Here is a 24,849-nt window from a genome sequence, read left to right on the forward strand (position 1 = left end):
ATGGGTGAGACGGCCCCAGCTGAGAGACGGCTGTGGAACAGGGCTGCTCCCCAGGATGATTTGGTGAGTGATGGGCATCCCCTCAGCCTGGGAGGGTGGGGAGGGGTCAGGCTTTCCCTTCTTTCCTCAAGGTCTTTTTGTTATAACTTGCCTCCAGGACAAGCAGAGTGAGAACTCCTTCTGAGAGTCAGAGAGCCATGGAGAGCAGATTCAGGGGCTAGGGGCCTTCTACAGGGAAAAATTTGTCCTGGGTTGTGATTCTGGCTGATTTAGCTTTGTCCAAATGAAACTTGATCATAGATGTGGTCCCAAATACCAAGGACTCTGCTTATGTCTTCTTTGACAGTGGGGCTGACAAGCTCAGAATCCCTGTAACAATGAAGTGGTGAGACAGAGGACAGATGGCTTTTGTGAGAACATCAGAATTTATGCTCAAAATATGGCTATAGCAGGCAACAGCAAGATCTGGGACAGGGCTAGAAGAAATGGACCTCAGCCAGGTGGCCAAGAGGTAGAGGTACAAGGTTTCCTCCCTTACTTTTCCTGATGAATCTTTACTAGGGAAATGCCTTTGACTGAAATTGGCTTGTGGGTGGGATTTGAAGCAGGAAACTAAATTGGAAAGTAGAGAGGAAGCAGAAATTCCATATACACTCACCCCACCCACCTCTGTCTTTGCTGGCTGTGGGGAGGAGGAGGAGGAAGAGGAAGACAAAAATGACTGAGGGCTTCACACCCAATAGGGACAGCCACTAGCCACCTGGGCTGGCCTTGGATCACTAGAGCTTGGCTCAGAAGGGCCCAATGACCCCACCTTTCAGTTCTGTAGCCATAGCAAATGACTGTTTCTGCTCTGTGCACATCCCAGTGGGCCAACCTCTACCAGGAATGACTCCTGTGAACTGTGAAAGCAATGCCTGTAGCCAACACAGGATACAAAATCAGTGGTGTCCTTGAGGACAGTTTCTGCCTAGAAGATCTGGTGATTCAGCCACCACAGCGTTGGAAGCAAAGAACTGCCAGAATCCAACACCCAGGAAATGTGGGCAGATTCTGTAACAAATGAAATGGGTGACATCACAACAGAACCAACTAAAATAAAAAAGATATCAGGATACTATGAAGAACTCACTCCAACAAATTTGAAAATCTGGAAGAAATGGACAGATTTCTAGAAACACACCACCACTTACCTAAACTAACACAGACTGATGTGGAAAAGTTGAACAGATCCATAACAAAAGAAGAAATTGAACAGGTCATCAAAAAATTACCAACAAAAAAAGGTCCTGGCCCAGATGGTTTTACTGGAGAATTCTACCAAACATTCAGAGAAGAACTGACACCAAGCCTACTCAAACTATTCCAAAACATAGAAAAGGATGGAATCCTCCCTAACTCATTTTATGAAGCAAGCATAACCTTGATACCAAAATCAGGAAATGTGGGCAGATTCTGCCATTTTTTATTTCATCTTCTCCAATCTAAAGATTTCAAGCAATGGTCTGCCCCTAACATTTATGGGGCCTGAAATAAGAGGATGGGGGCCACATATCATGTCTAGATATTTAAATGTTGCGAATCAAGCGAAAATGTTGTTTAATAAAATAATTTCTATTCTCTTGCTCTGATAAACCTTCCCAACAACCTGGAAGTGGATTCCAATTCATAACAACCCCATGTGACAGAGTAAAACTTCCCCACAGGATTTTCTTGGCTGTAATCTTTACAGGAGCAGATTGCCAGGTCTTTCTACTGTAGAGCCACTGGGTGGGTTCGAACTGCCAGCCTTTCAGTTAGCAGCTGAGTTCTTACGCATTTCACCAACAACCTTGAAGGCCAGGTTTACATTTAGAAATTCCAGACTCCTTGGAGGAGCTCTGGTGGCATAGTGCCTAAGGGATTTGACTGCTAACCAGAAGGCTGGCGGGTCAGACCCACCAGCCACTCCTGGGAAGGAGGGTTGGGCAATCTACTTTCCTACTTGGGTTTTACCTCAGAAACCCAAGGAGTGGTCACTGAGTCAAACCCAACTTGACGGCAGTGAGTTTGGAGTTTTTGAGAGACCACTTGTAGTGGTGTAACAGTGGGTAAATGTTTGGCTGCTAAGTGAAAGGTTGGCACTTTGAACCCACCCAGTGGCTATGCAGGAGAAATACATGTCAGTCTGTTTTCATAAAGGTTATAGTCTTAGAAACCCTATGGGGCATTTCTACTCTATTCTGTAGGGTCACTGTAAGTTGGAATCAACTTGATGGTAATGGGTTTAGTTTTAGTTTTCTTGGAGTGGCACGCTAGAGTGTGGTAGCATGGGGAGGTGATTACAAACTCAAGCTCACAACCTGTCCCCTTATCTGCCCACCCTAGCTCTGTCTCACCTTACTCCTGTGTGGGCACCCCAGCCTGCCCTCCCAGATTCCATCCATACCCTCTACAAACAGTCTCCCCTCTGGCCTAGGATGCCTCGTTGGGTGGCACTGTCAGCTTTCAGGAGGATAGGCCTGGGAGGAGGCCCACCTAGGCACTGGGAGTGGACTCGAGGCCATTAGTATAGCAGATTCTGGGGCCTGAGCCACCTGGAGTGGCAAGTGTCCTTGGCCCCTGGACTCCTCATCCATGGGCAGTAGCAGGACCAGTGGAGGATTACAGCTCCTCAGAGAGAAGAGAAGGCTGATGAGCTTTTCTTTTCTCAGCCACTTAATAGCTATGTGACCTTGAGCAAGATACTTGACTACTCTGAGCCTCATCTGTAAAACAGGGATTATAGTAGTGCTTACGTTAGTTTTGTAATGAGGATTGAATGAAATAGTGGATATGAAGTAATTAACATAGTGTCTGGCACATAATAAGCACTCAAAAAATTATTTGTATAATCATTGTTGAGAGAGGTGCCCAGGCCTCAGGACAAGGTATAAGATGCTGGTGTAAGATCTAGCCTGAATGTTCTAGTAAAGGCCCAGGACCACAGCTCAGCCAACCCTATGTGTCCTCCACCAAGAGCAGTCTCGAGGCCTCGGGCACATCTCCATATCTCTCTGAGGCATGAGCTCCTCATCTTAGCACAAGGAATCTGTGCTCCCTGAGTTTCCTTTCGTCCATCATTCTGACTCAGAAATTTGATCAGAAGTTAATACAAGGAGAAATTACAATGTAGGCCCGCAGGAGCCGAGCTGGTTACCTACAAATAAAGCAGCTTTTGCTTTTTTGGGTGTCACCTGTCAGGTAATCAAGTGATGTTCTGACAGTCATACTGATTAAGATGTCAGCTGAATAGATATTTAAGTATTTGAAAAATACAGAGAATTTGTCAAAACCTCAGGAAGAGTCTAACAAATCCTTCTTGGGAGCCAAGAAAAATATTTCAGAATGGAGGTAGTCCCCAACCCAGGCCTGAATTCTCTTCTTCAAAAGTTGAATGGCTTGTGCATCGCCCAGAAAGCACAATCCCTGAGCTGACCCATGCAGGTCACTTGGCCACAGGGGAGGAAGGGAGACTGAGGGGCAGCCTGGGAACAGGGAACCTGCACCTCTCGCCTTCCTTTTATCTCAGTTCCCCTCCCTCTTCTCAAAGCACAGCTTGACCCCTCCACACTTTGCCCAGATCCTAAAACTATCCAACCTTCCATCCTTGGCAGTTCCTCACCCCTAAATCTAACCTGGGACCTTTTGGCTAGAAAGTATCTCATAATCTCATAATTTTGGGGAAAATCAATGACAACAAACAGTTGCCATTGAGTCTATTCTGATTCATGGCAACTCTGTGTGTATCTTGGGAGCTCTAGTGGCATAGTGCCTAAGGCACTTGACTGCTAACCAGAAGGTTGGTGGTTCAAACACACCAGCCACTCCTTGGAAGGAAGATTGGCCAATCTACTTCCGTAGTGATAACCAAACAGGTTGGATCCGACTCACAGTGACCCCTCCTTGGGTTTCCGAGGCACTATCGCTATGGAAGAAGATTGCCCCAACCTTCCTTCCAAGAAGTGGCTGGTGGGTTTGAAATGCCAGCCTTCGGTTTGCAGTCAGTCAAATGTCTTAGGCACTAGGCCACCAGAGCTCCTTCTGCAGTGATACCGCCTCAGAAACCCAAGAGGGGGTTGCTATGAGTTGGATCCAACTCGAGGGTTTGATTTTGGGTTTTTGTTTTTTTTGGTTTTTTTTGGTCCGTGTGTATCTGAGAACTGTAGAACTGTGCTCCACAGGGTTTTCAACGGCTGATTTTTTCAGAAGTAGATTGCTGGCCTCAAAACTCCAGCCTTTTGGTTAGAGCTGAGTACTTCATCATCTACAACACCCAAGGACTCCCATAATCTACACTGAGTGACGGATGGCTCCATATCCCTTCTCTGGATATTTGCATTAAAATCAAACAAGAAAAACCAGGATGCTTGTTAGCCAAAGTGAATCTCTGGAAACAGAATTCTGATAGTTTGACAACATAAAGTGGAAAAACTAAGCAGTATGTGTGGTGATGGTGGAGGTGAGCAAGGGCAGGGGCCACTAAAGCAGAGCCATCCAGCCCCGCCCAGCAGCAGCCTGAGCTTCTCTTGGTCTTCACAGAAGCATCATTCTCCATCTCTGAGGGCACAGACCCTGCAACCTCCTCCACCCTCACCCCTGACCCTCATCTCTCACCCCTGCTTTGCAGACATTGGCAGCTGGGGCCAAAAAGGAGCTAGAAACCTGGGGTCATGCTCTCTTTGGGGGCTCACACTCTCAATTTGAAAATACATTTTGAAATACTTCAGACAAAAGTGTTTTAAAGAATAGCAAACTCCCATGTACCCACCACGCAACTAAATTATCACCAATACCTTTGAAGACCACCCCTTATCCTCAGATACAACCCCTCTCCTGAATTTAATATTTATCTTTCCATGGTTTTTCTGTATAATTTTGGGTATTTCTGGTAAAAGTTCAAATATTAAACAATGTAAGTTGTAATGATCTGCTGCTTTTTGTACTCTCCTAGAGGTCTGGATACTATGAACCCTGGGACTGCAGCAGACTGTCACCTGATAAGGTACTATACTTCTTTCTCTCCACTTCCATAGGCCTGGAGCATACTCATTTCCAAGGACCTATCCCGATAGCGTAGTGCCTAAGGCACTTGACTGCTAACCAGAAGGCTGGTGGTTCAAACCCACCAGCCACTCCTTGGAAGGAAGGTTGGGCAATCTACTTCCGTAGTGATACTGCCTCGGAAACCCAAGGAGGGGTCGCTATGAGTTGGGTTCGACTCAACGGCACATAACAACAACATCACAATCACCATTGCAAGACTGATTTGACAAAGAGACCATGGGATGTTTTAGCCATGTTATGTCATCTAAGGAATTCTTGAGTGGTACAAAGGGTTAACATGTTCAGCTGTTAACCAAATGGTTAGAGGCTTGAGTCCACCCATAGACACCTTGAAAGAAAGGCCTGGCAATCTACTTCTGAACAATCATCCACTGAAAACCCTACAGAGCCCCCCGAGACTATGGCCCTTAGACACCCTTCAAGCCTGGAACTGAACTCACTCCTGTGGCTCAACTTTCAGCTAAACAGTCTCCAGGCCCAGGCATATACTCCTTGGAACAATCAACCACAAGAGATCAACAGAGCAGCTTTGCCCAGGGATAAAGCTCAGAGAGCAGGAAGGGATAAAAATAGAAAGAAGAATGGAAACAGTAAACATAGGGAAGGAGTGGGAAGAATGCTGTTACATTGCAGTCAGTGTCACAAAACAAAATGTGTATGAATTATTGAATACAAAACCAATTTTGACAAAGAGACCAAATAAAGATACAAAGTAATTTAAAAAGAAAAGAAAACCCTATGTGGCACAGTTCTACTGTGATACAGACAGAGCCACCACGAGTCACAACTCAATGGCAACTGGGTTTTTTTGTGTGTTTTTTTCCCAAAACTGATCATTTCATATAAACCATATGTGTGTGAACACAGTGAACACTCTGATCAGACGCTTGAGGTGGGCCTGCCTCTATTCTGCCCTGCCTTACCCTCCATCCTAATCATCCATCTTGCCCACTGAAATCTAAGCTCCTCGGTGATTTTTTTTTTTTAAACCTCTGTATCCCAAACTCTAAGCCTGGAGTGTGATGTGGGCTCCCAATAAGTGTTTGTTGGGTGCTTGATTGACTGATGGCAGGAAGCATCAGTGTGAGACACAGATCTGCTGAGAGGGAGCCAGAGTCAGTGAGAACTTGTTGATAAACACACACTTCTCCTTGCGCCACAGAAGCAGAAGAAAAAAAGAAACGTGTTAGACACTGAAACGTTAGTGATGGGATTCTTTGTCCAGGCCTCCTGGATTTAAAGGAGGGGACTTGAAAATAGAAGAACTTTTCAGCTAAATATGAAATTCACATCTACAGATGCTTAATACCATTCAAATATATCACTTGATGCCATCGAGCATTGATTTCTTTGATATGCAGTGTGCAAAACTGTGAGAGCCAGACCTTGACAGGACTGTCTTTTCTGGGTCTCACAAGTTTTCCTCTATTGACAGGATGTTGTCTTACCACTTTTTTTTTTTAATCTCTCCTTTTAGTGGAAAATATTTGAGTTTTCCTTCTCTGACAGGTTTCTGTCTTACACAGGTTGGCATTCACAGGTTTTACTGTACATTCAGGTGTACCACCAACAATAACTACAACAAAAACATGGTCATAACCATGATGATGAGGATGATGAGAGGAGACTTCCTCTGAAATCCCCAACAACTTTTTCAGTGGCTTTCTTGTGCAAAACTTCTTATCAAAGTAAGACTTGACTTTTCTCAGGATGGGATCTTCACACGTATTCAGCATTTACTTGTCAGTAGGTCTTTCCTCTCACACACTGGGTGTGTAAAGCTTGTCATTAGGAGACATTAGCCTGGAGCCAGGGAAGAGATGACTGAAGTAGGAGAGTTGCCCAGCATCCAGCTCAGGCATTCCAGTGCAGAGGTTCTCAGAGCTCCCTCTAGGCCAGGGCCTGGGGCTCTTTCCTATGGGCTCCTTCAGAGTCAGCCAGACTGAGGCTGAGCTTCTCTGGGTCCAGGAACTGTGCTGGGGAAAACCCCAGAGCCCTCACTGGTGGGAAGGAGAGATGTGTCCTCATCTACAATACTATTTTCTCAAAGCCCTTGCGCTCCACCTGCACAAAACTGTTGCCAAGTAGGGGCCTCACTCATGTTGCTGTTCTCCCCTGTCTCCTCCAGTCTTCTCCCACTTCCTCAGTGGCTTCCAGAGGAGCCTCTCACCTGTCATGTCTCCCAACAGGACCTCCAGGACAGTTTGTTCTCCTCTGAAAGTGACAACAGCCTGTACTTCACCTACAGTGGCCAGTCCAATACCCTGGAAGTTCGAGATCTGAGCTACCAGGTAGAGGAAGAGTGGGTGGGGAAAACCAAACAGCTCCCCAAGTGGAAGAAGAGGGTGCCACCTCCCAAAGGCTTGTGGCCCCCAAGGACAAGGAGGGGACAGAGGCCAGCCCAAGTTGATCCCTCACATGCACATCAGCTACACATATTGTAACTGGAGGTTGAGAGGCATAAAAAGAAAATAGGACCCTTGTTGAAATGTCAAGCAAAACGTGTGAACCGATGGGGGGAAGAAACTGTAATTTTTTTTAACTCTATATTTTGAAATAATTTGAGACTTTTGGAAAAAAATGCAAAGGTTGGACACAGAATTCTCATATACCCTTTCCTCCACTTCCTGTAACGCTTGCATCTTACATGGTACAATGATCAAAACTGAGAAATTTACAAAGATACTAACTTAGTTAATGGTATTAACTAAACTGTAGACTTTATTTAGATTTCACCAGTTTTTCTATCATCTTTTAAATTGTACAATGTACTATCCTGGAGCTAACAAAACATCCAGAGCACAAGGACCACTGGTGCTCTCAGAAATCTCCTGGTAGGATACAAGGACGTTTTATCCCCACATCTCCCCAACAAAACCTCTGTTGCCCAGACAGAACAGGTTGGGCCTAGGATGATGAACCTCAAAGGCCTGAGTTTGTCTTCCTTCCTGTGGGTGTGATTTAGGAGAAGCTGATGAGCCACACCATAGCCTTTCTCTGCTCTGCCATTTAATAGCTGTGTTACCTTGAGCAAGTTACTTAATTACTCACGGTAAAACAGGAATTATAGTAGTACCTGTGTTACAGATTTGCAATAGGATTGAATGAGATAGTGGATATGAAGCAGTTAACACCATGCCTTGTACATAAGAAACTCTCGATAAATTATTAGTGAATTACAAATATTATTAAATGATGATGCTGTTTTGCTTTGGATTGTATTTTCGTTTTTGTTCTGCTGTTGCACGTGCTTTCCATTCCCCCTAGTCTTCAGACTTGGAACTGACAGCTTCAGATTCTCTGCATGCTGGGTTCAGCCTTCATATATGATAGGATGTGGGAGTGGGTGCCTATTATGTATTGAAAGGGAGATGTCCCCTGTGGAGAGAGACCACATTGGGCACAGGGGAGCTGGACTTAAGTCGCTGAAGGCCTCTGATCCATTCTTCTGTTTGAGGAACCTTCTGATGTCTCCCCACAGGTGAACATGGCTTCCCAGGTGCCTTGGTTTGAGCATCTGGCTCAGTTAAAGATGCCTTGGATGTCACACAACAGCAAGGACTCTTGTGAGCTGGGCATCCAGAACCTGAGCTTCAAAGTGAAAAGTGGGCAGATGCTGGCTATCATAGGGAGCTCAGGTACACTATAGGCAAATAGTGGGCTAATGGTTCCCTCTCTCCTGGGATGCAGAATGGACCCTTGGGCAAATGGATGTTTCTTACCGAACCCTTTGCTGACTCATGGAATAATAAAGAAGAGTGGTTGAGAGCACACATTCTGGGTCAGACAGACCTGGGGTCAAATTGCAGCTCTTCCATTTATTAGCTCTTAAATTTACCAGCTGCTGTTATTATGCTAGAAGGCCAAGAGTGTGCCTCTTGTCCAACTGAAGCATCAGGTCTTTGGGTAACTTCTGTGTTGAGATGAGGCAAAAAGGTTTCCCGAGATCAGGCAGTTTCCAACTGAATGTTCTTTTCAGGGGACTTCTTCAGTCACAAAGGGCATTCATTCAGATTGTTCCTTCCACAGATTCCTGATTATGGTTAAACAATTGTTAGGCACAGTCCTCACTGCAACTCTCACTTCTCAGCCGCTCAAGTTTTACAGCAACCTTCAACCATCTACAAAGATCCAGATTTTTAAAGTGCCTCAAATGGTTACTTCCACAGGCCAAATTTAAAATTATGAAATGTCAGAGTGGAAAGGGGACTTGGAGAACAGAACACAGCTTCCTTTTATTTCACCTTACTTCTCTCTACCAATTTGGAAGTTTTCCCCTCTATTTTATTCTTTTTGTGTTTACCTTTTTCAACATGAATATTGTTATTTAAAGCCAACTGATATCTCTATAATCTACCAGAACAATAATAATAATAATAATAAAGATGCTTTCCCACAAAACATATTCTTCCTTCTTACATTCAATTGCTTGCAATTTTTATATTCTCTTTGCTTTTTTTTTTAGCCCCACCAATCAACTATTATTGCAATTATTTTAAATCACCATTGTTAAAGTTTCCTTTTATGTTTACCAATTTTTGCTCATCATTCCTTCTATTATACGACCTATCTCTCTAGATTTAATTTCTCTCTTGTTGAATTACAACCTTCAGAATTGTAAGGGTCTGTTGGTGGTAAACTCTGTTTTTACTTAGCTGAAAATGTCTTTATTTTACTAGGATTTGTAGACAGTACAGCTGGGTATACAATTCTAGGCTGACAATATTTTTCACTCAGCACTTTGAAGGTGGTATTCCAATGTCTCTTGGACTCCTTTGATGCTTATGAGAAGTGTATTACCAGCCTAATTTTTCCTTTGTAGAGATCTGTTTTGTTTTGTTTTCTCTCTGGCTGATTTTAAGATCCTCTTTTTGTCTTTGTTTTTGACAGTTTCGCTTTTATGTGTTTAGTTGTGAATTCATTTTTATTTGCCTTGTTTGAGATTTATTGAGATTCCATTTATTTATTTCTCTTCCACATTTTCAATCTCATTGTCTGTATGCTGATTATTAGTAACTTCTTGGGATCTATTGTCCAGATCATTCTTTCTTCAGCTGTATCTAATCTACTGTTTAACTGGTTTATTTTGCTTTTTAATTTATACAATTTAATTTGTAGAAATTCTACTTGATTCCTTTTTAAATCTACCTAGTCTTTTTTGTTTGTTATATGTTGCTCCTTGCTCATGCTATTTTATTTCTTTAAATATCTTTAATGTAAAGATTTTATATATTTTGTATGATAATCATACTACTTAGAGATTCTGGGGGTCTGATTCTACTGTATGTTGTTTTTGCTGACACTTGCTTATGATGGCTTGGCATCTTATATATTTTGTAATCTTGGAATGTGCACTTATATTCAGCTGTGCTTCTTCCATGGGAATTCTGCATAGTCTTGGTAAGATACAGCTTCCAACTGAAGATTTGTGTTTGCCTCTGCCAGGCTCCCTAGTGCACTACTAACTGGAGACCCCTTCTATTTTTAATTTGTAGTTTGAGATGTCCTGGGCCACACAGATAATGTAAGTTCATACTCCAGATCCATGTGCAAATGGGCCCATAGTTATGCATTCTTAAGGGAGAATTTGTTTTCCCACCCACAGCTCAGCATAAGACTGACAAGTTTTCTTGTTGTTCCTTTGATTGTGGGCTGAACTTTTACCTAGTTTATCCTTTCAAGGAAAGTTCATGTCAATGATCCTGCTTTATTGGTGGCTTCAGTTTCAGCTCTTCATCTTGGATCCAAGACATAGTTCCTTGTTCATATGCAGCCATTTAAAACTGGGTCTTCTGGTTAAAACAGTTAGACAAGGTAGCCACAATGCGGTTATCTATTTGCATTTTTTATTTTTTCAGGGTTTTTTCTCTTTATTTTTAGCCCTTGGAAGTTTCTTTGTCTTACAACTCAGCTGTGTATTTGAAAAGATGTTTGTAATATTTTATCAAGCATTTTTAGAAGATGATTTTCTTTTTTTTTTTTTTTAGAAGATGGTTTTCAATGTATCTAGTTTTCAACATTTCTAGAGTGTCCCCATACAACCAGACATACACACATATACACACAGACATACAAACATCAACACATACACACCACAAACACACACACACACACATACACATACACATACACCTTCCTTTGAGATATGAGGATGCTAAAGCTTAGAGAAGTTAAGTCATTCACCTACAGACACACATTTAATGCAGAACTTTGGTCTCTTAATTCCCAGATTAAGATGTTCCTTTCTGTGACACCCTTACCTTGTCTTAGAGAAAGAACATTTTATCTTTTAGTTAATCATTTCCAGAGGTAGAGATTACTCAATTTCTTAAAAACCTGTTCTCAATTTTAGTCTTCTGATAGAGAAGTTCTGTTTATTGTCTAAACAAAGATCAAATGGAATGATGTGGGTAAATGCCCTTTGTAACTGTGACATGCTTTACAGACATGCCATGAAGCCTCTCCCACTTCCAGCCCTGCCTCTGCAATCCTGACTTAAAAACAAAAAGCAAAAATTCTTCATTAAAAAAAAATTCATTGCCATCGAGTTGGATCCAACTCATAGCGACCCCTCCTTGGGTTTCCAAGGTGGTATCACTTCAGAAGTAGATTGCCCAACCTTCCTTCTGAGGAGTGGCTGGTGGGTTTGAACCACCAGCCTTTTGGTTAGCAGTCAAATGCCTTAGGCACTACACCACCAGAGCTGCCATAGGCCTATTTTATTTTTCTAACTCCTGGTGCCTTTTCTTATGAAATCTTTCTTTTCTTCATGAATAGAGCATGTAGGGACTTTACCAGGCACTTTCACAGAGCCATAGCATCCTCCTGGTTAATACTTATTACCTACAACACTGTAGCTGTTAGTATCACTGATTTAGGGTTGAGGAAAGTGAGATTCAAAGCAAGAATTATACTAAGTAGTCCTCAAGCCTTTTAATTATGAAATGTCAGAGTGGAAAGGGGACTTGGAGAATAGAACACAGCCTCCTTTTACTTCACCTTTCTTCCCTCTACCAATTTGGAAGTTTTCCCCTCTACTTTATTCTTTTTGTGTTTACCTTTTTTATGTTTAGTGTTTTTAAAGCTTCAATTTTACTTGGCTGAGATTATTAAAATTATTTCTTATAAAGGTTTATCAGTTATGCTTCCTGTGACTTTTGCTCGCCCCTCCCCACACACACACACACACTCAGACACATATGCAGACACTAGAAGGCTGGTCATATATTTTTAAAAATAAATTTAAAATAGTCCCAGGCATTTTAGCTTATTCAACAGAATCGGGATCCATAGATGTTTTCCTATGAATCTTGACTGTGGGTGGGTATGTCACCCCAGCTCAAACAAGATGGACCCAAATGCATGGGGCATCCTCTGGAAAGGCCGCCCACTCCTCTCACAGAGTTTTGTTTAGAAAATATGACCTCCTGCTCTCTGCCTGGGAATCCTGACATGTTTGCAAACTCCCCTGTACTCTCAGAGCCTGGACGTAATGTCTGAGGCTGAGCAGGGATCAAGGTCAAAGCTCCCTCTCCAGTTTGCTCTTCCTTAAGCTCCATCAGAGTTCTCAGGGAACTTCACTGAAGTGCCCCCAGGAGCCAGCATGCAGCCCCACCCTGAGAGCCTCTGGTTGGTCAGAGAAGGATCATGTGGGGAGGTTTCTAGCTTCTTGGGACTTTTTTTGTTTTTGCACTAGGTTGCTTCTATGGGATCTGCCTGCAAGTAGCATGTGGCTAGAAGGAGCCATTGTGTGGTGTATGTTGTGTGTTGGTACTTTACTTGTTCAAAAACAACTTGGAAAATTAGCCCCTCCAAAAAGAATACACAGTAAAGAAATCAAAATCCCACCGGAAGGGAACTGTATGGAGCTCATTCCCAGCCTGTTTGCGGGCAGGTATTCTCAGAGCCTGACCCCAATTTGTATTAAGCTTAAATAGCTATGAAAGGCCTGGCAACAGGCCTCATAGAATAAATGCTTTGGGAAAAGACATCCAATCTGATGCTCTCTTTCCCAAACTGATAGCAACCAGTATGTCATTCAGAAGTGAATGGTGGTAACCATTTTTGGGAGAGAGTAAAAAGCACCACTGAGAAAAATGAGAGTAAGAAGGGTGTAGGGAAATCCAGAGCACATGTGTACACTGTGCTGTAGTTTAAAAATTATTGCTACAGCTATTGTTCCTTTTTTTTCCCCTCCCTACTTATTTCTCAAGATAAAAAAACAAACCAAACTCATTGCTGTGGAGTCAATTCTGACTCATTGCGACCCTTCCTTGGGTTTCCAAGGCAGTATCTCTACAGAAGTAGATGGCCCAGTCTTTCTTCCAGGGAGTGGCTAGTGGGTTTGAACTGGTAGCTTTCTGGTTAGCAGTCAAGTGCCTGAGGCAGTACAAGGCATCCTATTAATGCTCCAAATTATTCCTTCCCACAAAGCCAGCTTCTGAGCCAAATGATGTTGAGTGATGAGGGATGAGACATTACTGGCGTATTTGCCAGCCAGAAATAGTTATGCTTCATAGTGCAATTAACAGCAGCCTTGCTGGGAAAGAAAGGGCATTGGTTATAGGCTGGCAGGAGAAGGCGCCAGGCTCAGGCCGGCCTGTGACTGTCAGGGCTCCAGCCTACTCCATCGCATGCAGTCACCAGAGCTCTGGCTGGAGCCCCCAGCACCAAAATACACTCCCCTCCCCTGTTTCCATCGGTGCTCATGTTGGCTATAGGTAAAAGCCTAGGGTTCCAGTGGAGGTGCTAGGGCTGTGCCATCCAGGCCTGGAGCCCTGTCACCAGAGCTGCTCCCTTCTGTAAGAACACAGGTGGCCATGATGGCTGAAGACTTATAGGAGACAGTGGCTCCTAAGCTGGCCCCACAAAAGCTGTGCTCTCAGAAATGTCTCTGGTGGCTTTGCAGGCTATGGGAGGGCCTCCTTGCTGGATGTGATCACTGGCCGTGGCCATGGTGGCAAGATCAAGTCAGGCCAGATTTGGATCAATGGTCAGCCTAGCACACCGCACCTGGTGAGGAAGTGTGTGGCCCATGTGCGCCAGCATGACCAGCTGCTGCCCAACTTGACTGTCCGTGAGACCCTGGCCTTCATCGCCCAGCTGCGCCTGCCCAAAACCTTCTCCCAGGCCCAACGCAACAAAAGGGTAACTCCCTGACCCCAGCAGTGACCCTTAGGTCTGAGAAGCCATGATCTCCTTCCCCTCTGCATCCCTTCCTGCCTTGCTAGGACCTAGCCACAGGTGGAGTCTGGATAACTAGCTCACCACCCTCTGCCTGAAAATACCCGAGTCTCACCCCTGCACGTCCATGCTCTTCTGGGGCCCTGCAGCCTCTGACCCATCTCAGCCCAACTGGGTCTCCTTCACTCACTTGTCAGAATTTATGATTTGGGTATTTGCCTGTTTTCTTGTTTTCTGACCTTCCGTAAGGGCAGGGACCCCAACTGTCTTGCCCCCAGTACATGGCCATGTCCCAAACACATGCCATTGTGCCTAGCATACAGAAGCCACTCAGCATCTGTGGAAAGAATCAGGGGAGTGAACATCACAGCAGGAGCTGTCCTCATTCACTTTAAAATACAACTGACGAAGCAGGCCTTTTTTTTTTTTCCTTCCCCGTAACAAACAGAAATTTATTTTCTCATACTTTAAGAGGCTGTTGTTGTTGTTATGTGCCATCGAGTTGGACCTGACTCATAGCAACCCTTCCTTGGGTTTCCGAAACAGTATCACTATGGAAGTAGATTGCCCCATCTTCCTTCCGAGGAGTGGCTGGTGGGTTTGAACCACCAGCCTTCTTGTTAGCAGTCAAGTGCCTTAGGCACTACACTACCAGAGCTCCTGTTTAAGAGGCTAGAAGTCCAAAATCTGGGCACTGACTCTAGGGAAGCTTTTCTCTCGGTCGGCTCTGGGGCAAGGTCCTTGTCTCTTTTGAGCCCTGGGCAATCTTCATGTGCCTTGGCAAGTCTCTTCCCCATCTCTGCTTCTTTAGATTGCTTGTTTAATCTCTTCTTTATCTCAAAATAGATTGACTTAAAACACACCATAACTAATTCTATCTCATTAGCCAAACAAAGATAACCCATTCTCAAATGGGATTACAACCACAGATTTAGAGGTTGGGGTTTAAAAGACAGATTTTGAGGGGCATAATTCAATCCATAACATTCCACCCTTTGGCCTCCCAAAATTCATGTCCTTGCCCCATGCAAAACACTTTCATCCCATCACATCATCCCAAAAATCCAAAATCTCATCTTGTGAATCACATAAATCAAATATAGATGAGGTATTAGGCATATTTCATCCTGGGGCAAAATTCATCTTCATCTGAGCAGTTGTGAAATCTAGAATACAGGTTATCTGCTTCCAAAATACAGTGATGGAACAGGCACAATGTAGACATTTCCATTGCAAATGGGAGAAATTGGAGGGAAAGAAGGAATAATGGCCACCAAGCAATTCCCAAACCCCACAGAACAATTTACGTTAGCTCTCAAGGCTTGAAAATAATCCTTGGTTCTTTGGGACCATCAAGGCAATGGCCCTGCCCTCTAGATTCTGGGAGGAGCAGGTATTTTATTTTGAGTCAAAATATTTCCAAAACAAAAACAAACCAAATTGGGTTTCCGAGGAGGCGGTATCTATAAACTAACAAACAAACAAACAAAAACCTATTGAGTCAATTCTGACAGAGTAGAACTGGCCCATAGGGTGTTTTTTGTTTTATTTTTTTTTTTTACCATAATCATAATGGGAAGCAGATGGCCAAGACTTTCTTCAAAGCCACTGCACGGAGGGTCCAAACCACCAACCCTCTTGGTTAGTAGTTGGGTGCAAATGGTTGTGTCACCTAGAGACTTTGCAGCCCTGGAGGTGACTTCTAAAGCCCTCGGCTCTCTCCTGCCCCCAGGTGGATGATGTGGTGGCGGAGCTTCGGCTGCGGCAGTGTGCCAACACACGTGTGGGCAATGAGTATGTGCGGGGAGTGTCAGGGGGAGAGCGGAGGAGAGTCAGCATTGGGGTGCAGCTCCTGTGGAACCCAGGTGAGAGCCATGGAGCCAATGAGGGGATAAAGGGCCTTTGTTGTCCACCTTGGCCTGGCCTGGCCAGCATGCTGGTGACCCACCAGGCTCCTCTCTCTGTCGGGAAGGTATCCTCATTCTGGATGAGCCCACCTCTGGGCTCGACAGCTTCACAGCCCACAACCTGGTGAAGACCTTATCCAGGCTGGCCAAAGGCAATAGGCTGGTACTCATCTCCCTCCATCAGCCCCGATCAGACATCTTCCGGCTGTTTGATCTAGTCCTCCTGATGACATCTGGCACTACCATCTACTTGGGGGCAGCCCAGCACATGGTCCAGTATTTCACAGAGAATGGCCACCCCTGTCCTCGCTACAGCAACCCTGCTGACTTCTACGGTGAGCCACAAGGCAAGAGGTACCAGTACACAGGGGCTCCCCATGGGCCCAATCACTGCCAGAACTTAGTGAAAAGATCCAGAAGAGAAAATCCAGAGGCTTCAGAAGACTGGAAACCAGGATGGAGGTGGTGGGCAGGGTGGGGTGTAGACCATGGATCTGTTTGCCAAATGCTAGGAGTAAGAACTTGCAAAAAGCTGCTGCAGACAAAGAGCCACATTTCTGCCCACATGAGGGAAGAGAGTTATGGGGATCCTGGGGACTGGAGGGAATAGAATTCAAAAAAATGTGGCTCAGTTTCTAGAATGTGACCTTGTTCAGGCTCTGTAGGGAAATTTAGGGAAGTTGAGGTCAGGGAGCCACCATAAAATCTTAAAACTAGGCTCTAGTGCCCCCCTCAGAGGCAAGGACCTTGACGGGGCTAGGGGTGAGGTTCAGGTACAGGTCAGCTCAGGGCCTGTTGGTGGCCTTGGCCAGGGAATCTCTAGATATGAAAATTGCTCAGCTCAGCTCTATTGGAGTCATGAGTCCTCAGCATATGGCTCTTACAAGAGCATGAGCCTCTCCCCTCATTCCTGGAGGGACAGTTGCCTTCCCAGGTACCCACTGTGGACCCTGAGTGCTGAGAGTTAACATGGCTACTCAACTGGTGGCACAGTTGTACCAGGGCCCACAGACCACCTGACCATTTGCCCTCCCAGGGACCCTTAAATACCCATAGCTGATTATGACATTCTGATCTGCAGCCCCACATGCTATGTGTGTGTCAGGGGTTGGGGGTAGGGGCAGGGGCAGAGATATGCCACAGTTCACAAGACCCCTCCTAGACGTGATCTGCCTTGAGACGTGTTGTGAAACAGGAAGAGGCCTTGACACACAGGGCAAGGTGGTCAAGGAGTCCAACTCTTTGTGCAGGATGGCAAAGTGTAGTAAGGACCTCAGCAGTAAGCATAAGACCATTTACTTGAGGACTAGAGGTGCCAAACTCCAGAGGGTCTCCCATTTGACCCTCCCAGCCCTGCCAGCTCAGGGTCATCTCCATCTTTACAGAGAAGACCAGAGCCCAAAGTGCTAAACAATCTTCCTGCCCTTGGCACAACTGTGGGATACAGAACTGGGACCCCACCAGGGATATCTGTCCCATCTCTGACCCCTGGCCCTGCTCCCATGCTCCCATGCCTTCCTCACCAGCATCCTAAGCCACCCTCCATCCAGCCCCCAGATGTCCAGGGCAAGTCTATCCAGGCACCAGCCCTCACTCTGTGTACCTACAATCTGTGGGAACTCACAGAGACATCATCCTCTCTTCCTGGGGTCAGGTGGCCTGGCTTCCTGCCAGTATGTTGTCCTTAATCCAGTTGTCATATCCAGAGATAAGGGGGCAGAGTGCATACGCCAACCTGGCCAGCAGGGCGAGATCTAAAGTAACCCCAGAGAGGGGTTGTTGTTGTTGTTGTTGTTATGTGCTGTGGAGTCAGACCCGACTCATAGCGACCCCTCCTTGGGTTTCCGAGGCAGTATCACTATGGAAGTAGATTGCCCCATCTTCCTTCTGAGGAGTGGCTGGTGGGTTTGAACTGCCAGCCTTCTGGTTAGCAGTCAAGTGCCTTAGGCACTAAGCTACCAGAGCTCCTCAGAGAGGGGTTAAGAGAAGTCAAATACCAAGTACAATTTGTCAAGGCAGCTCTGACTCCTGGCGATCCTGGTGCATCAGAGCAAAGCTGTGCTCCATAGGGTTTTCAACAGCTAATTTTTCTGAAGTAGATCATAGGGCTTCTTTCTGAGCCATCTCTTGGTAGACTCAAACCTCCAACCTTTCCATTAGCGACACAATACAGTAACCATTGGTCCACCCAGGGATTCCTAAATGCCCATAGCTGACTGACATTCTCATCTGCAGCCCCGCATGCTGGGGGTGGGGGGTGGGGTAGAGGCAGAGACATGCCACAGTTCACAAGGCCCCTCCTAGACATGATCTGCCTTGAGATGTGTTGAGAAATGGGAAGAAGGCATAGGAAGAAAGGTGAAGGGATAACCCCCAGCTGAGCCAAGGGTCTGTAGAAGGAATCGAGAGTGAGAAGCCTCTGTGGGTTGGTGTGACAGGGGCTTAGGAAGACCCCAGCTTGACTGGATATGTTTGCCTTTTCCATCAGTATGGGCTTTGGAGGCCCTGGGGGAGAGAGGGTTGGGGTTGGAGCTGCCGATGTTCACAGGGGTGAACAAGGGTAGTCTCTCCTGGGATCTCAGGGAGTGGGTGCCATCAGCGCTGGTTCTCCACCTGGTCTGCTGACTCTTCCCCAGGCAGAGTGGCTGACTAAGGGGCAGGGAGAACTCTGCTTATAAAAGGAGGGGCCTGGTACCCCTTGGCCAGTATCTGCTCTCCTTTGGGTAGACTGGTTGGGAAGCCAAATCACCATCAGCCAGATTGGTAATTTACAGTGAAAACAGAATTGTCCAGGAGTCCCTGAGCAGCCCACCTTCTCCCTGGGGCCAGGCAGACTTGCTAGGCCAGGCCTCATTTTCTTGGACAGCTGGAGTTGGAGCCCAGGCGTGACTGTGGCATGGCCTCTGGTTCTGAAGGTCTGTTTGGTTCTGTCCTGTCCTAGGAGTGCCCCAAACTGAGCCTGGTGGTGATCCTTGGGGGCAGGCCACAGCCACCAGGGCCTTGCTGGCCCCACCTCTGGTCCACAGCCCTGTACCTGGCAGTTTATAGATGTGGTCAGATCTGGCAGGGTGAAGGCAGCATTGAGGGCCCAGAAGCCTGGTGCCTCTGTAAGGTGGTGCTGCATCTGCTCTGACCTCACTTCCTGTTCCCTCTGGGATGATGGGGAGCATGTTCTGAGCCCCAAGGGAGCAGATGCAGGGGATGAATCACTCACGGCTGGCATCTTCTGCCCACAGTGGACTTGACCAGCATTGACAGGCGCAGCAGAGAGCAGGAAGTGGCCACCAGGGAGAGGGCTCAGTCACTGGCAGCCTCGTTTCTAGAAAAAGTGCGTGACTTTGATGACTTTGTGTGGAGACCAGGGCCACAGGAGCTCGGCGTGGGCCCCTGTGCAGAGAGGTAAGGTGGCTTGGCGTTTAGGGCGCAAGCACCCTTCTGAAGGGGCTGCCAGTGACCAATCCCATACACTGTCTCCCACAGCCAGGCCCACCCGAGGGACCCCGACAGCCTCCAGATGCCCAAGGACTCCCACTTTCCTGGGGCGGTGCAGCAGTTTACTACCCTGATCCGGTAATTGTCCATTGTTCATTTTGCCCCAGAAAGTCTTTGTTATACCAAAGTAGGTCCGTGGTGTCTAAACTGAATTTGAAGGAGGAAGTAAGACATAGAATTGTTTGAAAAAACATCACAGGGACCAGCTTCAGCCCTGAGAGTAATACAGAAATGCTCCCAGTCCTCTTACTTTTATTCTTCAAACAAAATAAAAATATCTTCACTGGCTGGATGGTCAGAGAAATATCGCAGGATCATTGTGAAAATATTGAGGACAACCTCAAGTGGAAAGAGGAAGTCCCCTGTCACATCAGGCTCCAGAGGAAACTAGAGTCCACTATTTGGTGTTTGCCTTTCTTGATATCTTTATGCACATAAACCTTTCAGTACATAAGTGGTATCATGCTCTGTGTGGTGTTCTGGGATGTTTTTTTCACTTAGAATGGCACCCATTCCTCTCCTCTGGCTAGGTCTCCCTCATCCTTCTTAACGTCTGGCATCCCACAGTGTGACTCTAGTCATAATTCATTTGCTTGTCAAGTCTTTTTATTGTTGTTGTTGTTAATTAGTTGCAGCAAATTATATGTAACAAAACATTTACCTTTTTAACTGTTTTTAAGTATAAAATTCAGTGGCATTTATTACATTCTCCACGTTGTGCCACTGTCACCCACATCCATTCCCTAATGTTTTCCATCACCCCAAGCAGAAACTTGCGTTATTAAGCAATAACTCCCCATTTCCCCTCCCCTCAGCCTCTGATAACCACTGATCAACTTTCGTCTCTGTAAACTAGCCTATTCTAGATATTTCTATAAGTTGAATCATATAATATCTGCCCTTTTGTTTCTGACTTATTTCACTCAGTATAAGGTTTTCAAGGTTGATTAATGTTGTAGCATGCATTAGGTATGCACCACATTTTGTTTATCCATTCATCTGTCGATGGGCCGTTGGGTTGCTTCTACCTTTTGGGTATCGTGGCCATTAAGTCCAAACTGATGGGCATTCAGCGTATTTCCAGGCTTTTGCTATTACAAGCAACACTACAGCAAACATCCTTGTCCATACCTTTTTGTGCAGCTGATTGATTATGTCCTTGGGGTAGTATCTTTAAGTAGAATTGCGAGACTGATAAATTGATTATAAAAGTGGTAAGAATACTTACAGAGTACTTTCTCTGGGGCAGAGGCTTTTATTAACGATTTCGTTTAATCCTCACAGCAGCTCTGAGGTGAATAATATCATTCCCATTTTACAGATGAGAAAATTGAGGCTTACAGAGTAAATGACTCTCCCAAGGCCACAAGGGTTGGTATATATTGTTCCCTTAGCACCTCTTTCTTTTCTTTTTCAAGTCGTCATATTTCTAATGATTTCCGAGACCTGCCAACCCTTCTCATCCATGGGATGGAGGCCTGTCTGATGTCCTTGATCATCGGGTTCCTCTATTACGGCCATGGGGACATCAAGCTCTCCTTCATGGACACGGCTGCCCTCTTGTTCATGATTGGTGCTCTCATCCCTTTCAATGTGATCTTGGATGTCATCGCCAAATGTGAGTGCCACCTGAGACAGGTCATCACCACCCCCCAAGCTGTTCCAAAGCCCACACATTCCTCCGAGCTCCGGGAGCAAGGGTTTCCTGAACAGTTTCATCATGATTGAGAAAGAAAAGATGATAATTTAAAGTTTGCACATTAATATTAGTTTGGAAATGAAAGCACATTACCAGCGAGTCTTAGCCATCCTGATCCTACCAGCATTTACACTTGACAGCACCATACAAGCCACAGCAAAACTAAAAGGCTTTCCCTGACCGGACTTGTCTGAACAAACGTCTAAATTAGAATGGCTTCACTGGACCCATTTTCTAAAAATTCAACAAATGCAAACAATAGAACTATTAGTAATAGAACTAATAGTTGTATGAAGAGGAGCTCCAATATTGTAAATTAGTTTTACTTTTTCATTCTTTTCTCTTCTTTCCCCCACTTTAGGTCACTCAGAAAGGGCGATGCTCTACCATGAACTAGAGGACGGGCTGTATACCGCAGGTCCTTATTTCTTTGCCAAGGTGACTGGTCAGGGCTGAGAGCCAGTGGCCACCTGGGATGAGAGGTTTGGGTAGACAAAGCTGCCCTGCCTTGGGCAGAAACCACAGAGAAGTAGTTAGCTGACCCCGGCAGGCAGAATGCGGGGAACAGGCTGTCCCCACAGGGCCATGCACCATCTGTGCTTGCAGCTGCCACACTCCTAGAGAAGTTTCACAGACTTGAGTTTTCTAAACATTTACAACCAGACCCAGGATTGTAGATCAGGAATGACACATTTCTGGTCAGCAAGAAGCTAAATTTTTTAAAAGATGGGAAACACCTTCCTGGGAAGCATGTTGGGTAGATGTTACTGTCCTCATTCCAGCGGAGTGAAGGCTCAGTAAGGTTGTGCAGCTGTCCCAAGGTCACACAGCTACAGGTCTGCACAGCCAGGGAAGGGGCTTGAAACCAGGTTTTGGGAGAGTAGACACTCCCCACTCCCATCAAAGTTTTTTTTTTTTTTTTTTTTTACGAGTTATGCTGCCTCCTTGTGGGAGATAGCTTCAAACTGTCTGGAGGGAGCCCATGCAGGTGTGCAGGGAAAGCTGGCCTGAGAACAAGGACACTCACCATGCCTTCCTCCGACAGCCTGACCACCGTGAGCAGGGAAAGGTGGCATCTTTGAGGGTTGCTACCTTTCAACTTAGGTCTCCTGGGTGACGCAAATGGTTAAATGCTCAACTATTAGCCAAACGTTTGGTGATTTGAACCCACTCAGAGGCTCCTTAGGGGACAGGCCTGATGACCTGCTTCTGAAAAGTCACAGCCTTGAAAACCCTTGAGCACAGTTCTAATCTGCACACATGGGGTCACCGGTAGTAGGAATCAACTCAATGGCAACTAATAACAAAAAGAAACTCTAAAGTGCTTTCAAAATAGTGGTAAGTGAAGGCACTGGTTCCACATCCTTGTTAGTGCTGTTCTTTGCAGATCCTGGGGGAGCTCCCAGAGCACTGCACCTACATCGTCATCTATGGGATGCTCACCTACTGGCTGGCCAACCTGCGGCCGGGTCCCGAGCCCTTTGTGCTGCACTTTCTGCTGGTGTGGCTGGTGGTCTTCTGCTGCAGGGCCATGGCCCTGTGCACTGCCGCCCTCCTCCCCACCTTCCACATGTCCTCCTTCTTCGGCAACGCACTCTACAACTCCTTCTACCTCACTGGGGGCTTCATGATAAGCTTGGATAACCTGTGGACAGGTGAGGCTGCTTGCTCTTGCTGCTTAAGCTCTGTTAAGCCTTGTGTGGCTGGATGAAGCCTTCTTTCGTCTGGAGATGAAAGCCTATCATTTAGATTCCAACTGAAGGCTGGCCTTCTGGGAGCAGAGCCCATTCTTCTGTGTACCATGGGAATGTCTCCATTAGAAGGTGCAGATGACACCTTCTCCTATCCCATAGCCGATACTTGGAAATAGCCCTTGACTCTCTCATTCCCTCAGTTTCCAGTTTCACCAGCAAGCCAGGTCAAATCTGCCTCCTACAAATAACCAATTGCCATCAAGTCAATTCTGACTCATGGCGCCCCGTGTAGGTCACAGTAGACTTGTGCCCCATAGGCTTTTCAATGGCTGACTTTTCATAAGCAGATCATCAGGCCTGCCTTCATCAGCCTGTGGGTAGACTTGAACTGCCAACCTTTCACTTAGTAGCTAAGTGCATTAATCCAGGGACACCCTCTGCCTCCTAAGTCTTTCTGAAGTGCTCCCTTGCTTTATATCCCAGCCTTGGCCCCTGCCCCTGGCCCTGGGCTGTTGGAACAGTCTGGTCTCTATGACTCTAGTCCCCCACTTCCTCTCAGCTCTTATCTTAGGCAGTGGGTTTTCTAAGGTGCAAGTCCACGTAACTGCCTTGTTCAAACTCTCCCAGGGCTGCTTATACCCTACTGACTCCACCCAGCTCTCTGAAGCTCTCAGTACACTGCCCTCATCTCCAAGCCTGCATCTGGCTCTTCTCTGTTGTTAGTTGCCATTGAGTTGATTCCGACTCACAGTGACCCCTCGTGTGCTTCAGAGTAGAACTGTGCTCCATAGGGCTTTCAAGCAGAGCCCCAGGCTTGTCTTCCGAGGCACCTCTAGGTGGGTTCGAGTCAAGCAGTTGGCTGGTAGTCAGGTGGTTAACCATGCTATGCAGGGACTTCTGGTTCCTGGTTCTTCTCCAAGGGAACTCGTTCCCCACCTTGTCTGCTGTGTGCCTCTACTCCCCTCTCTTCTGCAAGCCCTTTCCTGACTGTCCCAGGCAGGGTCATTACCTCCTCCCTGTTACCCCACCATGATACCACCACAGGAGGCAGAGCATGGACTTCAGAACCTCTGATCTGGGGCGGCTGAGTCTCCACAGCCCATAGCTCTGTGCAGTGAGCACGCTCTGGGTGCTGCCAGATGAAAGCTTATTACTTATTAGAGTTTATGGAATAAACATGTGAGTGGCCCTTCAGATACTCGACCCCCTTGGCCCCATCCCAGTGCCCTAAGTGGGCCCTCTGTGGCCCTTAACTCCCTCTCCCTGCTCCTTGCTTTTTCTTGTTCAGAGCCACCATGGCCCTCTCTTCAGGGATACTTTCAGCCACCGTAGACCTGCATACCCCTGGGGAGCAAGTTTTGCCCTTGTATGGGTGGGTCAGGTCATGTGACTAAAGTGGCCTTCACTGTTTCCAGTGCCTGCATGGATTTCCAAAGTGTCCTTCCTTCGGTGGTGTTTTGAAGGGCTGATGCAGATTCATTTTAATGGGCACACTTATTTCATGGAGGTTGGCAATCTCACCATCCACATCCCAGGAGACAGAGTAAGTAATGAAGGGGCCTCAGACAGCAACCCGTTTCTTTTTCATGAAAATGAATGAACATCCAACTGAACGTTATTTAATGAGCTCACTGAGTGTTTGTGCCTCCAGATCCTCAGTGCCATGGACCTGAACACATACCCCCTCTATGCCATCTACCTCATCCTCATTGGCATCAGCAGTGGCTTCATTATCCTATACTATGTGTCCTTGAGGTTCATCAAACAGAAATCCAGACAAGACTGGTGA

At 46.1% G+C, this 24,849-nt stretch overlaps 1 protein-coding gene across 1 annotated transcript; it reads left to right on the forward strand.

Annotated features, from left to right (window-relative positions):
- Positions 1 to 24,849, forward strand: ABCG8 (ATP binding cassette subfamily G member 8). Its single transcript, XM_007944417.1, has 14 exons — positions 1 to 63; positions 4,973 to 5,023; positions 7,233 to 7,376; positions 8,567 to 8,723; positions 13,994 to 14,232; positions 16,001 to 16,133; positions 16,241 to 16,510; positions 19,412 to 19,574; positions 19,656 to 19,745; positions 21,086 to 21,285; positions 21,728 to 21,804; positions 22,754 to 23,021; positions 24,476 to 24,603; positions 24,712 to 24,849. The coding sequence occupies exons 1-14, from the start codon at positions 1 to 3 to the stop codon at positions 24,847 to 24,849; spliced, it is 2,121 nt and encodes a 706-aa protein (XP_007942608.1).

Source organism: Orycteropus afer, unplaced genomic scaffold, assembly GCF_000298275.1.
Source record: "Orycteropus afer afer isolate SDZICR_OR568_19922 unplaced genomic scaffold, OryAfe1.0 scaffold00124, whole genome shotgun sequence".
In the NCBI taxonomy this organism is placed as follows: Eukaryota; Metazoa; Chordata; class Mammalia; order Tubulidentata; family Orycteropodidae; genus Orycteropus; species Orycteropus afer.

Coding starts and splice junctions, on each gene's coding strand:
- ABCG8 (XM_007944417.1), top strand. CDS start 1: ATGGGTGAGACGGCCCCAGCTGAGAGACGGCTGTGGAACAGGGCTGCT. Junction 14,233..16,000: donor AGGCCCAACGCAACAAAAGG/GTAACTCCCTGA, acceptor TCCTGCCCCCAG/GTGGATGATGTGGTGGCGGA. Junction 16,134..16,240: donor GCAGCTCCTGTGGAACCCAG/GTGAGAGCCATG, acceptor TCTGTCGGGAAG/GTATCCTCATTCTGGATGAG.